At 45.3% G+C, this 17,325-nt stretch overlaps 1 protein-coding gene across 1 annotated transcript in view; it reads right to left on the bottom strand.

The window, feature by feature from the left end:
• Positions 1-17,325, bottom strand: part of LOC119456765 (beta-mannosidase) — a 55,770-nt gene that overhangs the window by 3,616 nt on the left and 34,829 nt on the right. The window contains exons 12-16 of the mRNA XM_049669069.1: positions 11,762-11,972; positions 11,008-11,117; positions 9,972-10,119; positions 4,110-4,318; positions 110-343 (exon numbers count right to left, since the gene is read on the bottom strand). Of these exons, the coding sequence (XP_049525026.1) occupies positions 110-343; positions 4,110-4,318; positions 9,972-10,119; positions 11,008-11,117; positions 11,762-11,972 (912 nt within the window). The remainder of the gene's footprint in view (positions 1-109; positions 344-4,109; positions 4,319-9,971; positions 10,120-11,007; positions 11,118-11,761; positions 11,973-17,325) is intronic.

Genomic DNA, 17,325 nt, shown 5'->3' with positions numbered 1-17,325 from the left:
TACACATTCATTTAATAACATTTCCACGATACAGTTTGTCACTGGCCAACGAGCGTCTCGTCTGAAGTAGTGCAAATGGTCGTTACCATTTGCCCTTGTAATCAGATACCGTGTAGATGGCTATGGCCTCTTGAAGCTGCTCGGAGGACACGCTCTCGGATGTGCGAAACTGGACTATCTTGACGGGATCTTTCAGGAGAAATCCGTTGTCCGAGAAGCGACCGCTCACAGCACGCGCGTCGAGCCACACGAACAGCGCCACGTTGTCCGTGCGAAGCTCCACGTCGAACGCATACGCATCTGGCTCCAAATCGGAAGAAGTCGGTCCCGTTACGGACGACATCTGAAAAAGAAATGAAAGATCAGATAGGACGAATTAACTTCAATTCTGGGGTTTTACGTGCGAGAACCACGATCTGATTATGAGGCACACCGTAGTGGCGGACTCCGGATTAATTTTGACCACCTGGGGATCCTTAACGTACACCCAATGCACGGCACACGACCCAATGCCTTCTGGACGTATACAGCTTCGACGCACAGCTTCGGCTCGTTCTACTTGACACGTTTTAAAATAACCGGTGTCTAGGATTTACTTTTACTCACGCTACCTGTTTCTTTCTGACCGGGTGAACGACTATAAAGCTTTAAAGTTCATCACAGAGACACCCCATACTTAAACATTCCTCACACCTCATCGATAGGCACATCCCACTTGCACCTGTGCTTAGAGCAATGCCCGTAAAAGCCTGCCAAAAAAAGCTACCTTTATTGTTGCCCGCCTCAGGAGTGCATGGCCAAGTGTCTTGGGCAGCACGTAAGCCTCTGGTGCGAGGAGAGACCCCGTCGAATTGTCTTCGAGCAGAAACCACAAGAAACAGAGCTCGCTTGAGCACGAGCTGGATTCCCACAGGCGGTCCAATTCTATCTTGACGGCTTCATATGAGCTGGCAGCAGGCTGCAAACGTCGACAGTGACATCGATTAAATTATTGCTTTCATTGTTTCCCGAAGAAAAAAAATGAGATTGTTATTGCACCTAAATATATTTGTACCTGGCATTAGGAGACACCTGGAAGTGCTTCCACACCATTCACCCCGCAGAGTGAATTCGTTGCACTTCTTACAAATATATATATATATATATATATATATATATATATATATATATATATATAGCAATTGGTAAATGCGGAAGAATGCCTTTATATTTGAAAGTTTTATGCAGTACGTAGTTTGAATTCAAAGCCAAACAGCTTCTCTTCTTAGGGCAGCGCATAAAATAGTTGACATTGCAGAGATGAAGAGTGGACGTTGCAGCACGAGCTTCTTTAAATGTTTAGCCTCGTTGGAGACTTCATATGCATGCCGTTATCTCCGAAGTGATTGGTGAGCAAACCACCGACAAGGTTTTATTGGGCAACTATACATCCCATCACAATCCGGCTTTACATTGGTTAAACGTCCCATTCCTACACGGCTGACATAGGTTAAAAGTTGTCGCAGTTTCACCTGAAAGGCGAAGCATCAATTGTCATAGCAAATTTGTAGAGAGCTATACGGAGTAATGATAGTAGCTTTATCAGCTGTATAAACTTGGACATGCAGCAGCACCGGCAACACGCAGAACTGTTGTCAACGCCGTCGGCGTTTTGCCCGCGTTCGCACAAAATGCGTGCGGCGTTGGTGACTGTTGCCGGAGCCTCTGATATAAATAGGCACTTGCCGCAGCTAAACGTCACCTCCCTTCCCTCCCCCTCCCCCCGATGGCCTTTCGCGCGTCGGAAGAAGGCTCGTTTGCTCTACATACATGGCGATTGTAAAGGAGGAAAGAGACGCCTACTTATGCAGCCCTTAAGGGAGCACGGCGCAGAACGCGCGTTTGTTCTCCGCCGTGGGTTCACTCCCTGTGAAAGCGCGCGTCCCTCGCCCCCTTTCACTCGCACATACAGCGTTCGGCGGCGCGCGGTGACGATTTCATCTCCATTGACGTCATACGGAACCTCACGGCGACGGCGACGCCGACGGCAGAAATCTGCTTTGGAGTGTCCATATAATTGCTATCGCAATAATAAAGCCGACGATTCGCTACAGTCGACTTTTGTGGACAGTCAGCAAAAAACGTTTTCGAATGAACACGACACCTACACCACGAACACACGACATTACGTCATCGCGTGATGGTTCACTGCTACTTATGTACAATTCATAAAGCGCGGACGCAAAAATGTAAGCACATCCGAAAGAGGAGATTAGTTAACCCATGTATTCTAGAAAGTTCGTCTACTCAACACTCCGCTTCGACCTAGGAAAGTGAATGGCAGCTTCCACGCTTCGACAAAAGCAGTCACTACACAACATGCACAGTCCACAACAATTATTGAGAAGCGTAGTGCCTTCTTCAGTCGAGCGTGGGCGCTGTACTCAACTGAATAGAGGGGTGCCGATGGGTGAGAAGCCAATGGGTGAGAAAGTGTGCCCCTTGCTCTGCAACATTATTGCGGCGATCAGTTTAAACTTTAAGATTACGAACCGCGGTGGCTTAGCGGCTATGGTATTGCGCTGCTAAGAACAACGAGGTCGCGGGATCGAATCCCGGCCGCGGCGGCCGCATTTCAATGGGGGCGAAAGGCAATAACGGCCGTGTCCCATGCATTGGGGCTCGTTAAAGATCCCCTGGTGATCAAAATTATTCCGGAATCCCCCACTACGGCATGCCTCATCATCAAATTGTGGTTTTGGCACGTAAAGCTCCAGAATTCATGAATTAATTTTATTCAAACAGTAAAATTAAATTCTGTCGTTTAACGGAGCAAAACTGTGCAAAGGATTATAAGGAACGCCATAGTGAATGGCTCATGATTTATTTTGATCACTTGGGATACTGTAATGTGTATCCAAAGGGTGGTACGCTAAAGCGTTTCAGCGGAATCGGACCCACGACCTCGTAGTCAGCAGCGCAGAGCCACAGCCACCTGACCACCTCGGCGGGTCAGTACAATATTATCTGGTGTTGGCTGCGATTGATTCAATTTTAATGCGCGCAAGAAATCGAACATTGATGAAGTTGTGCATACACATCGCCAAGAATTGGTTCTTTAGAAGATATCGCGATCATCTCAGCCGCAAGACAAGCAAGAAAAATGACGCTGTCCACTGTGAGAGCACCAGAGTCTTCTCTCGCGCTTGTTTATTTCATGACGCCATGGCAACGCAAGCTGAGATAGTTGGACATAGTTTGTTACGCGGACTTCCCGCACGCTTTCTATTGTCAGACGTTAGTTTACCTATACATTTCGTCGGGCTCGATTTTGGTCTGCACGGCGGCCGCATTTCGATGGGGGCGAAATGCGAAAACACCCGTGTACTTAGATTTAGGTGCACGTTAAAGAACCCCAGGTGGTCGAAATTTCCGGAGTCCCCCACTACGGCGTGCCTCATAATCAGATCGTGGTTTTGGCACGTAAAACCCCATAATTTAAAAAAAAAGATTTTGGTCTATGGCGGCCACTTTCTGATGTAAACTTTGACTTAGCCCGACGTTAAATAGTCCAATTAGTTCAAAGTTATATTGAAGCTCTTTAAATGCGGCATCTCTTTTAGCGAGGAGGGGGTCGTATCATGTAACGACCCGTTTTATTTTCCATTGTTCTTGCTTTTCATCATTGCCGAGCTGGACAGCACACCTACGTTATCGCCTGTAAATACCACTTGATGCGACTGGTCATAAAAAAGAATGTAATCAGTGAGAAATAATTTCTACGTGATACGGGCCTCGGTGTCGCTTTGCAATGCTAAACCCCTCAGTCGAACAGTTCATGGCGTGAAGGAGCAACAGAAGCGCAATGAAATTAATATTACCGATGTAATTACCCTAGCCTATGTCTATAGAAATATCAGAATACAATGGCGCAATAGAAAGACGATTTTGCACCCGTACCACTAACCTGTTTAAACTGCTATCACTGAGGTCCGCAGCTGAAGGATTTTTCAAAAGTACGAGGCGCATTTGAGCGCTCTCTTTAACACGAAAACCGCTCTACACTGCGCTTGCTTCTTTCTTTCTGTGTCTTTTTTTTCCCCACGCTTAGAATAACGAGTATCACTTACCACTGTCAGATGAACTTCCATCGAGTGCACAGGAATGAACGACGTCCACTGGTGCACGAGAATTTTGAGCGATACATCATGCAACGGCAAAAGTTTGTCGTTGACCACGAATACGCGAAGATCCGTTCCATTTATAAACGGTGACACAAGCACTGAACTGAAGAACTTCTTGGCGAAGTAGTGCAGCATTTTCCAACGACCACCATACTCTGAAAGTGAGCGAAATAAATGATATGCTTAGGAAGCAAAGCGACAATTGACTCTCGTACATGCGTCCAACTATGTATGCACTTGTGCCTAATGACTTAACATTGTACCCCTGCCTAATTTGAGTGTATCAACGTTTCACCAACTAGCCCAGCCAAATATTTTACATAAAGGGATATAAAGTCTTCGATATAAAGCATCCATCCATCCATCCATTCATCCATCTATCCGTCCGTCCGTCCATCCGTACATACGTACGGATACATACATACATACATACATACATACATACATACATACATACATACATACATACATACATACATAATACATACATACATACATACATACATACATACATACATACATACATACATACATACATACATACATACATACATACATACATACATACATACATACATACATACATACATACATACATACATACATACATACATACATACATACATACATACATACATACATGTGGAAGTAAACGAGTTGTGGAAGTAAACGCAAAAGTAAGAAGATATGGCGGTTTTCAACGAGACGGAGTCCGCTTCAATCACAGCCTTGGACGAGGAGTGGGCTGCCGACTGGCTGGTCGCGCAATTGCTTTTCTGCGGGGCCCACGGCCGCTCAGGCGGCCAAGGTAGGTAGTAATGAAGAAGGTCCCCTAGGGCAACCTCAGACTAGCATAACCGTCAATAACAGAAAAATTAGGATAAGAAGAAAGAAAAGAGCTCGCCGTGCAATGGGCTACATAAACATGCCGGGCGGCACAAAAAAGGCAAATTGGCTACAGATTGAGGAGCAGTTAAATATAGAGCAAATAGGTGAGTATGCGGTTACAGAAACACACCTTAGAGACTTACAAGAGCCACCAGTGATTGAGAATTATGTTTGGGAAGGGTGCAGCAGAAATCAATCGGGAAAAAAAGGGAGGGGCAGTCAGAATGCTCATAGATCAGGGAGCCAAATGGGAAAGAGTAAATTCAAATGGAATAAATTAAATTTTGGTGTATTACGTGCCAAAACCATGACTTCAATATGAGGCACGCCATAGTGGGAGAATCCGGATTAATTTTGGCCACCAGGAGATCTTTAACGTGCCACCAATGCACCGAACACGGGCCGTCTTGCATTTCGCCGTCATCGAAATACGGCCGCCGCGGCCGGGATTCGATCCCGCGACCTCATGCTTAGCAGCGCAACACTATCGTCGCGAAGCAACCGCGGCGGGTAAATTCAAATTGGCTGATCGTAACGTATTTGTCGACGGGCAAAAATTGCAAAGAGAAGAATCAAGAGTTCGTGGCATTCCTAAGTGCTGACATTAAGGCATTCGGGAATAATGCCGAAATTATCCTGTTAGATGTCAGGAATGCCCACACATAGGATCTAGACGGTTATACCGACAACAACAGGAAATTAATGCTAGATCGCTGTGAGCAACGTCACCTGGTTATATAGTGAATACGGGGCCTAAATGTGATGACCAGATCACGTGGGAAGTGAGAAAAAGGCAATCGACCATTGATCACTGTCTGGTGACTGAAGGAATTTCTAAGTTGAGAGAAATGCTCATTTACGAGAAAGGCTATAGCAACATAGGGAGTGACCATGAACGCATCATTTTGAATATGCGATATGTAGGTGGGAAAGAGAGCAAGGAGCGAATAATCGCCATTACAAAGTTGAACGCTGAACAAATAACAAATATTGTCACAAGAAAGGGAAAAATTGATCTGCCCGAATGTATCAAGGAGCAACAAAGGGAAACTCATACTGGTTTCTCAGATAAGAACGCTTCGAAGTTGAGGGAAAATTCGTCCTGGTCCGGGATTAGAACCCGGGACCAACGCCTTTCCGGGGTGGTCGCTCTACCATCTGAGCTAACCAGGATGGGTCCTGGTCCGGGATTTCTTGATTCCTCGTTTCCTTTGTAATTCCGTGCTACATTCGGGTGGATGAAAATTTTTCCCTTTCATGAGACTTCATCTTGCGGGATTCCACAGAAATGATTTGCCATGGTCACAGGAGTCGAAAAAGAACTAGGCAAATGGCCAAGCAAACAGTGGGAAAATAGTCAGCTGCTAACTGTAATAACGATAGACATGCGAAGCGATCGATGAATGACAGAAAGCATCACGAGAACATAGGCAGTCACAAAAAAATTTCAATTACTGCAGGATGAAGTAGACAGAAAGTGGGAAATATACCGGGAGAAAAAAACTCTATGGTTCAAATGCTGGTTCAAGCAAAGATTAAAGGCTGATGTGAACGTTGGTTGCCAGAAATACGTGAGAAAAAGGAAGTCCACACCTTGACTATTTTGGAACCACATTAACTTATTAGGCAGGAAGTCTGGAACAATACAGCAAAAGCTTCTAGACGAAGACGGAAACATACAGGAAGGGGACGCGGCATTAAATTACAACTGTAAAATAACAGCCACATCCTTTCAAGGCAATGACGAGGTGGTTTTTGAGGAAAATAAAGAGCATGAACGATAACTAGGTGAAGAAGCAGCTCAGTGCTGAGAAATTTCAACTGGAAGAAAGCCGAAGAGAAAATTCCTATGCGCACAGCCACAGAATAAGACGCGGTTCCCGTTAGGCTCATAATGAACTAGGACCAAAAGCTATGTTGAAAGCAGTAAAAAAAAAAAAAGTTTACGAGATAGTGAATACCAAACAGTTGGCGACAAAGTAGAATTAATTCAATATATCAAGTAATGGGGAAAAACATAGAATTCCCTCATATAGACCATTGACCATCATAACAGTAATATACAGGTTAGCAGTGCAGGCGATTAAATTAAATTTCAAGCATCACCTAATGGCATATTGGGAGAAATTCAGAATTGCTTCAGAATCGGTAGGCGTCTGGCTGATAACTTATTTGTTCTTACTCAGTGTATTGAAATATACAAAGAAGGAAGGAGACCGTTATATGAGGCTTTTTTAGACGTTACCGACGCGTATGATAATGTGGACCGAAAAATTATGTGAGGAAATCTGTGGCAACGACTGCATCCAGCTTTTTGAGGCAAACTTACCTAGAAAATACCATTAGAAATGAATGGGAAAGGATGAAGAGCGAGGAGAAACGTTGATATTACCAAGGGACTTAGACAGGAGTGCCCTAGTTTATCTCTGCTGTTTGTGAATAACATGCTAGGGATGGAAAGGGTGCTAGAAGAAATCAATATCAGGTTTAATCTCTCATCCAAACCGGCGGTCGCGATAGTAGAGCAGCAGCTTCCAGATTTGTTTTATGCGGAAGACATTGTGTTGCTTGCTAACAGGCAAAGTGATATGCAACGTCTGGCTAATACATGCTGGACAGGAAGGTGGTTAGAATTTAGGATTTAAATTTAGCGTTAAGAAATGACGTTTTATGGTATTCAATCAAAACAGTGAACATACATTGTCAATACAGGGTCAGGAAGTACCACGGGTAAAATAATATAAATACTTTGGTGTGTGGATAAACGAAAGCAATATAAATATGGAAACACGGGAAAAAAACAATAGTAGCAAAGAGGAAGAGAAATGCGACCATGATGAAACACAGAGGGCTATGCAGATACAATGGGTACGAGGCGCTCCGTGGCATGTGGAAAGGTGTATTGGTTTCAGGAAATTTATAAATACGGTTGTTTGCTTGAAGTCAGGGGTAGAACCGGGACTCGATGGTAACCAAAGGTCAGTGGGACGTTTCGCATTGGGCGCTCACGGGATGGTCACAAATGAAGCTGTGCAGGTGTTATGGGCTGGAAAAGTTTTGAAGTAAGGGAAGATCAGAGTAAACTTAATTTCGGAGAACAACCGAGGAATACGAAAGAGGCTAAATGGGTTGCGAGAGTGTTCAAGTATCTGTATACAAGAAAATCTTGGCTCACAGTGGAGTAAAACAACTAGGAAGCTTACCAGCAAGTATGTGACTGCTATAGTAAGCAACATGGCAATAAAGGACGTCAAACGCAAAGTCAGAGCGGCTGAGACAATCTCCTGGGTGGCGGCAATGGAAAATAAACCTGCTATCAGCAACTACCTAAGAGGTAAAAGCTAAATCTGGGAGGGGGGGGGGGGGGGGTGTATTCTGTTAGTGCCCACATTGTGGACATGCCCATGTTGTCTGCTGCTGAAGTGCTGATTGGCTGGGAGCGCCTGTCTCCTTCTGACCCCAGCCCAGCCAATCAGAACTGGTCGCACAGTAGCAAGATAGAGGTGGCAATGGTTGCGTATTCCTGCGGCGTTCGCGGATGCAACGGGCTTCATCTCGTTCCTTTGGAGCAAACTGCTCTGCGAGAAAGGTCTTTACAAGATAGAGTATAATACTACGAAGGTGGGCCATGAACCTTCGAAAAATCTCAACGTCGCCAGCCGATTCCTTTCAAGAAACAAGGCTTGTCTTTTCGAAAAGACTCTGCTTTTTGATCTTTCCGTTCATTCATTTGAACATTACATTATCTTCGCTGTCTGACAATGTCACACCTAAAAAGAAAAATTTTGTTTAGCTATGCACAACAACAGTGTAGATAATAAAGATGGTCAAATCGGTTCGGCAACCATTTTTGAACGTGGAAGAACTAATTTGGGCATCCTACAGATCAAGCAATGATGCGGATATGCACGAGATATTGCCGACGTACGTTCAGCAAAGAACTGGCAATGTCGCGCGATGGTTACACTACCTTTTGTCGCCGCCCTCTCGCACTTTTTTTTTCCTTCTCCATCAGCATTCGCCCACATTCCTGTTTAAAGCTACGGGTGAGCCACTGTTCAAAATTTTGTACTGAACGAAAGCTTCATTGTGTATCTAAGTATTCAACTCATTATTATCAGGTTCGAGGTCTTCCAATATTCGACTTGACTATTGCTTATTCTGCCCCCGTATTTGCAAGCCTAAAATAATTTTTAGGACGTTTGTCACTTGAAACCAGCCTGTACCGCAGTGGACACGTAAATATTACGTAAAGACGGCCGTGAAAGTAAGCTCGAACGCAACTCCGATTTTGTTTTTAAATACCACCTGAAACGCAGGTGTTCTCTCCTCAGGTAACCGCTCAAGAGCACTGGAAGAAGTTTCTTACACTTAGAAAGCACAATACTAAAATGTTATGGGGGACAAAAATTCTCATTTAAGCTTCAAAACTTTACATAATGAGTAATTAGAAAAACCGACCTGACAAAACAATAGTGGCGTCAAGTATGTAACCACGAAACTGCGCAACAATATACAATGCTGTAATTATATGATAGTATGTGATATTCTGCTATGAAAGTATGTGATAGCGTTCTTAAACCGGACTGTCTTTGCGTATGAAATTGTAAAATAGACTAAAAATTTATTTATATTGCATGTTCGCAGAATTGGCGAAATCGGAGTGACAAATGCACGTGTTACACGTTCATTTCATCGGCATTTAGCTGTGTATTACGGACAGTTTACAGAACTGAAATACACCTTATCGCTACCTACTAATGGAGTTTGAAGCTCAGAATTCTAACTTTCCGTTTATTTGTTTTACAATTTTGTGCGTTTCTATACGACATGTCGTGCCTGAGCATAAATCTGGGCGCTACGTCCATTCTCGTGTCTCGTGAAAAAGCAGCTAAACGCTTCGTAGGCGGCATTACTAACCGATGGAAGACCATGATGGGGCCTGCCAGATGTCGTTGAGCTGCCAGAAAAGAACGCCCATGGTGTGACCGTGGCCGACAGAATTGAGGTAGCTGCGCCAACGTCGGAGCGACTCGCAACCGGTGCGAACACCTTCGGCTTGCACCACCTATGTTCATTTTGTTTTTGAAACGAGATAGCGAAAAAAATGCGGAAGGATGGCACTCTGTAAGCAACAAAGACAACTGCGCGATTTTATTTTCGATTTGAACTTACATGGCAAGACTAGCGGAGAGCGTCGTTAGAAACTTTCATGAGAAATCGTGATTACAGAACACGTCTGGGAATAAAGTGACAGAGCACCGTCACGGTTTGGAGGATGTTGAACATGTCTACTCGCATATGTGTTCGCTTACGTGTTACAAGGATGAACAAGATACTCAGAACAACGCTGAAAAATTCATTAGTGAGCGTATAAAAAATAATTAACCAGAAAACTGCTTCCTTTAGTTCCAAAAGTATCTTCCTAGATTTCCGCACGCTCTATACAACTCGTCAATGTTCCTCTAGGATACAATTTATCCTGACACCAAAAGACAGTTTCATGGGACTGCCCGTGATTTGCATGTTCTCAGATAGATTTTATTTGTGACATTCTGAAGCGACAACTTGCACCTGGTTTCCATTATACAGCTGGCGATATAAAAAAAAGACATTGAATGCGATGTACTGGTGCTTCAGTTAAACAGCGATATTGATCGAGTAAGCTTCTAGGCACCCTCGCAAATGATCGTCAATCTCTCGGCAATCGTTTTTTATTTTCTTTGAGCAATAGCAGAAAAAATGTAGGAAGTAGAACGACAACACACAGTGTCGGAATATAGCCAATCACTGTTTTAGCCTTGAGATAAGCAATACTAATACGTATGCCAATGAAAACCTATTTACTTCCATAATGTTTTTTTTTTTGTAAAATAACAATGTAGACGCGGTAAACTATCCCTCGAACTTCGAGTGATGCCAGCTACGCACGAGAGCGCGCTCTAAAGACACTTACTTGGCTCAAGTATGAGACCATGCTGTATCCGTTTTCCGTTTTGTTGACGTTCCGGTGGTCTATCAGTACGTTGAAATGACGCATCAGAGACGTTACTAGTTGCTCGTAACCTGTAAGTGGGAAGGATCGCAGCAGGATATGGTAAATGTTCTACCATTTCTGTCTGTCTTTCGCAGGAACAAGTGCTGGTTCTGAGCCTGTTCAGTCTTTACTCAAGTGAGAATCTCTCAGACGCCTCAGCTTGTTTGGTGATAAGAGGTTTAGTGAACGCATTCTGCATCTTCCAGCGAAGACGCATGGAACATTCTGTTCTGCTGCGAGAAGTCAACTCGAAGAACAAATACATGTAGATTACCTAGCACGTCATGGTGCCAGCCTTATAGCCACCGCATTAGCTATGTTGAATGGACTATCAGTTCAGGGGATGGGCCCGGATCCTACCCTGGTAACGGGTTAAATTTTTTGCTTGTGAGGGTTTCCTTCTTCGAAGACCCGTTTGGGGTTTCTTTGTTGTCTCGTGTTGTTCTTAGGTGGTTCCCAACGTCTTGCTGCATTAAAGTACTTCCAGCTTCAGGATCAATTCATTCGTTCTTTCGTCACGGGACATTGGCGTTAAGTTGTCTTTGTCTGCTTTCTTTAAGTAGGCTATAGGCATCTGCCGGAGATCCCACCTATTGCATCAATTCATTTCGTAGTTACATGTCGTAGATCACAGCACAAAGCGCTCAAACAGTGCAAACGAAAGCGGCCGTACCTCCCTGTTGGCGCTGTCTGTTGTGCAGGAATGGTGAGAAAGGGAATACGAGCGTCGATTCCGGTGCCACTCTTCGCATGGTTTCAGCAGACGGGTAGGACTGGAGACCAAACTCGCTCATGAATCGGGGAATCGGGTACCCCGTCTGATTCCAGGCGTCGCCATCGTATTCGTAGAAGTGCACTTCACCGGAAAGCGAGGCGGAAATATACTAGTAAGAGACAGGTAACGTAGAACGGAATTCTTCGCTTATGGGCTCAGTGCTTCAAAGCATGTACGGGCACAAATTCCATGCACTGAATGCTTCAAGAAATGGCCAAACGCGCAAGCGAATTGCAACGAAATCGTATTACCATTGCTCCTGCTTCGTCTTTTGCTCTTGCTGACCAGACACCAGCCGTGGTTGCTTAGTGGCTATGGTGTTGGGCTGCTAAGCACGAGGTCGCGGGATCGAATCCCGGTCAGAGCGGCCGCATTTCGATGGGGGAGAAATGCGGAAACATCTGTGTTTAGGTGCACGTTAAAGAGCCCCAGGTGGTCCAAATTATTCAGGAGTCTCCCATTACCGCGTGCCTCATAATCAGATCGTGGTTTTTGCACGTAAGACCCCATAATTGTATTAATTGTTGACCAGACAATCAATAAATCAATTAAAGTTACGATTTGCTGTTTGACGTCCTGGTTGGTTGTGAGGGATATGCCAGGGCTCCGGATTAAGTTAGACTCCAGAGACCCGAAGTGCCTTATCGCTTTGCTAGTAGGTTCTTACTGACATGTTGCGCACGTGAAATACTAGTCTTCGGTTTAGATAACCATGTTAGATTACAGAAACATGACCTCCGCGTACCTGGACAACGTGACCATCTTCTCATGTTTGACATGGTAAAAAGCTGTTTTGTTTGCATAAAAAGAAAGATGAAGATGCAAAATTGTGTGATGAGTTGTCATGTTCGCGCTGCATAGTGAATTTTTATGTCGTTTTGCGGTATTCGAAGCACACTTCGTGGTTGGTTTTCGCCGTCCGTGATGACACAACGACCTATGTCATATTAGTGTCAATCTTCTCGAAAGTTGGTCACACTAAACCACTACTACGTAAACTTACTTCCTCAGGCATCTCACTTTCTATTCAACATAAATATTTCAAGTAATCGTTTCCGAAATGATATTGAAAAAGATTGAAGCCAATGTTCAATACAAGTTACGAGGGAACTATAGATAAGTACACGTGCGTTTTGCTTTTCGCCCCTATGAAAACGCGGCCGCCGCAGCCGCAGCCGGGAATCCAACCCCCGACCTCGCGCTCAGCATAGCAACGTATAGCCACTGAGCGAGCGTGGCGGGTAATCAATTAATGAACCAATCTAATCATTTTTAGCAGTCTAATCAATGGATGGTAACAAAGCGATAAAGGCTATGTAAGTATCACGTTACGTATGATCGAGGTTTTTGCTGCTTAACTGGAGCATCTGGCCTTCATTCACAACGCCCACTGGTCGCGTCTAGTTATGCAGCTGGAGCCCCTGGTCAACATTTAAAACATGACCTTTCTCTCTCTCTCTCTCGCTCTCTCTCTTTCTCTCTCTCTTTTATTTTTTTATTTATTATGTCGCACGACATCCTGAATTCATTAACTACAAGCACGCATATCCGCATGATGCAAAAACAAAAAGTGGAGGAGGAAAGATACGCGGATCTGGTTGTCCATGAACAAAGCAAACGCACGTATATTATTCAGGTTAATCAAGCCCTATCCTGCGAGAAAGCTGTAGGAAGTGTGGATATTTATTGTTTATTACGACCTCGCGATGTCAGCTGTGAGCTTCGCGTTTACGACAAAGAGGCTATGGCACGAGCTAATTTTTCTGTGGAGGTTGCCTGACAGTGCCGGCCTTGACAGCAGGAGCGACTTGCGGTAGGTGGTGCTGGTTCCGCTTCAAGGATAAACAGCACGTGCAAAGCGGTACAGCAAAGAATGAAATTAAAAAGTAGCAGTTTCGCACGAAAGGCGAAGCACCGATTGCGATAGCAAATTAGTAGACAGCTATACGAAGTAAGGATAGTAGTTTTATCGGCCATATAAAGTTGTAAATATTCGCTTAGCAACTAAATAAGCAAGCACGGTGTCACGCGCGCACAGGTAAACATGAACACACCTCGCTCGATGACCGCGGGAGCTCGACAAAACGCTGGAGTGAGAAAGCGCGCGGCAGCGAGCAAATTTACCTTCGCGCTGGCTCTCGCTTCAACGCGAACTAAACGTCGAAAGCGCAGCGCACACGAAGCTACCGGCACTCGGCGAATGCACTTTGGCCCATCACAGATTGCTTTTATCTGAGATGAGGCACCCGCGGGCGCACACTTCAGCCCCGTCGCAGATCGCTCTCAAGATAGCTCCGTGAGCAGCAACCACGGTAGCAGAAAGCACCCTACCCCCCTCCCGTCTCCGTCGCATCCTCCCCGTGCCTTGTGCTTGAACGAAGACCGTGCGCTTCCGGCCACCTTCCTCTCTCGCGTGCGCGAGATTAATGTCCCTTGCTTATCTCGACAGCTGACCAGTTAGTGCTTCCATCGGCTTTGATTTTTAGCGCTCCTGGAAGGTGGACGTTCTTTGCGGATCTTGCTGGGTGAATATCTTGGCATAACATAACGATGTGGTGAGTCTGTTTTCAGACTTTTGCGGCAGCACATGCATGCCTTATTCGGTTGCGAATATTTTCTCCGGTACGTTCTTGTCCTTAGACAGCCAGCTCGGGTCTCAAGTATCAAGGCACTGCCCTTTGTTTTACCAGCGGAGCTGTTTATGCCGAGCGTAATCTGTCTGTCGTAGACAGAAAATGTGGGCCGATCCTTGCGGCACTGCAGAAGGGGTCCAAGCACATACCCCTGTGAACTAGCGTAGCTGAGCCTGGCTAAGTCTAGCTAAGCATGGTTGGGACTACATAAGCTTAGTCAGTCATCGATATCCAATCGATAGCCAATCAATAGCTAATCGATAATCAATCAATAATCAATAAATTCCTGCAAATGCTGGGGATTACTTGGTAGTGCTTAGCCTAGCCCAAATACGTGGCCAATACCTTGCGATAGCCAATCAATAGCCAATCAATAGCTAATTGATCAATGATCAATCAATTCTGGAAAATGCTGGGGATGACTTGATAGTGCTTAGCCTAGCCCAAAAGCCAGGACTAGCTAGGTGCCCGTCAGCTCCGCGGTTTCTTTAGCATTGCGCCTCCAGTGCAATGCTAAAGGGCACCAACAGCCTTAACCGCTGGACAAATAAAGTTTATTCCTATCCTATCCTCCAGTGCAAGCTACGCAAACTTTTTTTTTTATTGAACAGATTTCCCTCCTGATTTATTTCTTGCCGTGTTCCTAAATCTACATGGTATTTTTGTTTCCACTCGTCAAGGACGCGTTCTATCGCAAGAAATAAAATCGAGAAAAGGACTAATACCGGCGCACAGTCAGCGAGTATCTCGTCTAGTCTAAAATTCAGTGACCAAGTGGTTGTACTGTTGGCATATAACCGCACGAGCTACTGCGAATACTTATGTTTTTATGATAGTTACTGTTAGCGACATAACAAAGGTAACATCTTTCACACTGTACCAGCGGGGCGCAGCCGTCGTTGTGAAATAAATATTGAAATCCAGTTCCCTTGCTTTCCGACAAAGATGTTGATTCCTAATTTCTGCTTCCACGCATTCCCATAAATGCAAAAGCACCGCAACAATTCTTTTCCTGTATGCAATTCTAGAAAACGCAAACTCGTACACCGCCGCTTACGTGCTGGATAGATGGTGGATTTTACGAAGATTGCCATTGAAGAGGGTTCGTGGCAGGCACGTGTCGCCCATGTCGGTATTTGAATGCGATTAGCACTCTTTGCCTTTTTCAGCCATTTTGAGCCTATCTATCTATCTATCTATCTATCTATCTATCTATCTATCTTGCGTCTTACGCCAATCGAGGGGCCGAATTTGTCTACCTGCTTGGGCCACTAGGTATGGGCTCATGGTCGTGATGCCACCGTGGTCATACTAACGTCCTCATTCCAGCGTCGTGATCTGACTCTCGCGATGCCGGGGTCGTCACGCCTTCTTCCCCGACCCAGTGGCCTATGTTGTCTAATAGCTTGGGCTACTAGGTACGCGCTCGTCGTGGTAGGGGCATCGCCGCCATTCAGGCTTTGTCATCCGTCTTTCTTCTTGACGTCGTCGTCACGCCTTCGTCGTCGCACAGTCGTCACGCATGTATTGTCCCACTATACCGTCCTGTCGCCGTCATGGTCGTTCCACTGTAGTCATTCCAAAACTTCGTCATTCGACTCTTCTCGTGCCATCGACGTCACTCACACACTCGTCGTCAGACCATTGTCGTCATGCCGTCATCGTTAACATGCTGTCGCTTTAACGCAACGCATGGTAACGCATGTTAAATTAACGCAACTTCAGGAATGCGGTGTGTCGCTACATTGGTAGAATACTAATCGCGTTACCGTTGACAGTCATTGTGCGATGAGTTCTGCCGTATATTTTTAACACGAAAGTGTTTTATGCCGGGGTCCACCAAGACTTCACTGACGTATTTCCGTCACGGAAATACGTCATAGAACATAATACAAAGAAAGAAATTAGAAGAAAAAATTCCATAAACATGCAAAATTTGGAAATCAAACCCACGACCTCTCGGTCCGCGACGATAGATCGCCGAGCGTTTAACCCATTGCGCCACAAACGCATTTGCAGAGAGCTACACAGACGCGCCTTATATATCTAACACTCCTCCGTGTACCCGCGCTCTTGCTCGGGGCGGTGCCGCCGCCTACGAGCAGAAAAGAGAAGTACTGCATTATGACACTAACGCGCACCGACAGTGAACGCTTCGGTGGTCTCGGCACTACGACGCCTCGATGCCAGCATTCGAAGGGACGCTGGCATCAAGAAGCCCTACCAACGCCACCTAGGTGGCGCGTTCACCGTACTCAGCACAGCGGAGCGTGGCCTCCGCGATTAGCTCTGAAAATGTTTCTGAAGTTGATCGCGGAGGCTGCAATTACGACGCGCTGTACGCGCTGATTTGACTCGGTGACGATTCAGTTACGTGCTTTGTCTTGCGCGTTGTATTAGTGTGTCAGTTACGTGCTTCGTCTTTCGCGTTGTGCTAGCGTGTGCAGCGTAGTGCAGCTTCCATATGCACGACCGTTGCTCATGGTCATCGACGTTGGTAGTCGTGATGGAGGAGACGTGCCACCAGGCGTCAGCGTGGGTGCATCAACGCCTAAGGGCGCTTTAGCCACAAAACACCAATAGACATTATATATCAATGTGCAATAAACATTACACTACTTCTGTGAAGACACGTTTCACTTTCGTGTTCTATGCCGATTCCTATATAAGAGGGATCAACCACATTTTTTACTTATCCTGGGCCTTGAAGATCCGTGGCTCATTATGTTGATAAATCATACAAGCCCATACTAATTTGTTGCCAGAAAAAGGAGCGTATTTTTATTGTGTGCGTTCCCTACCTTATGTCATGGTAGTCATCGAACCAGC

Source organism: Dermacentor silvarum, chromosome 6 (assembly GCF_013339745.2).
Source record: "Dermacentor silvarum isolate Dsil-2018 chromosome 6, BIME_Dsil_1.4, whole genome shotgun sequence".
NCBI lineage: Eukaryota > Metazoa > Arthropoda > Arachnida > Ixodida > Ixodidae > Dermacentor > Dermacentor silvarum.
The sequence above is the reverse complement of the archived record's forward strand: the minus strand, read 5'-3'. Positions and strand labels throughout refer to the sequence as shown.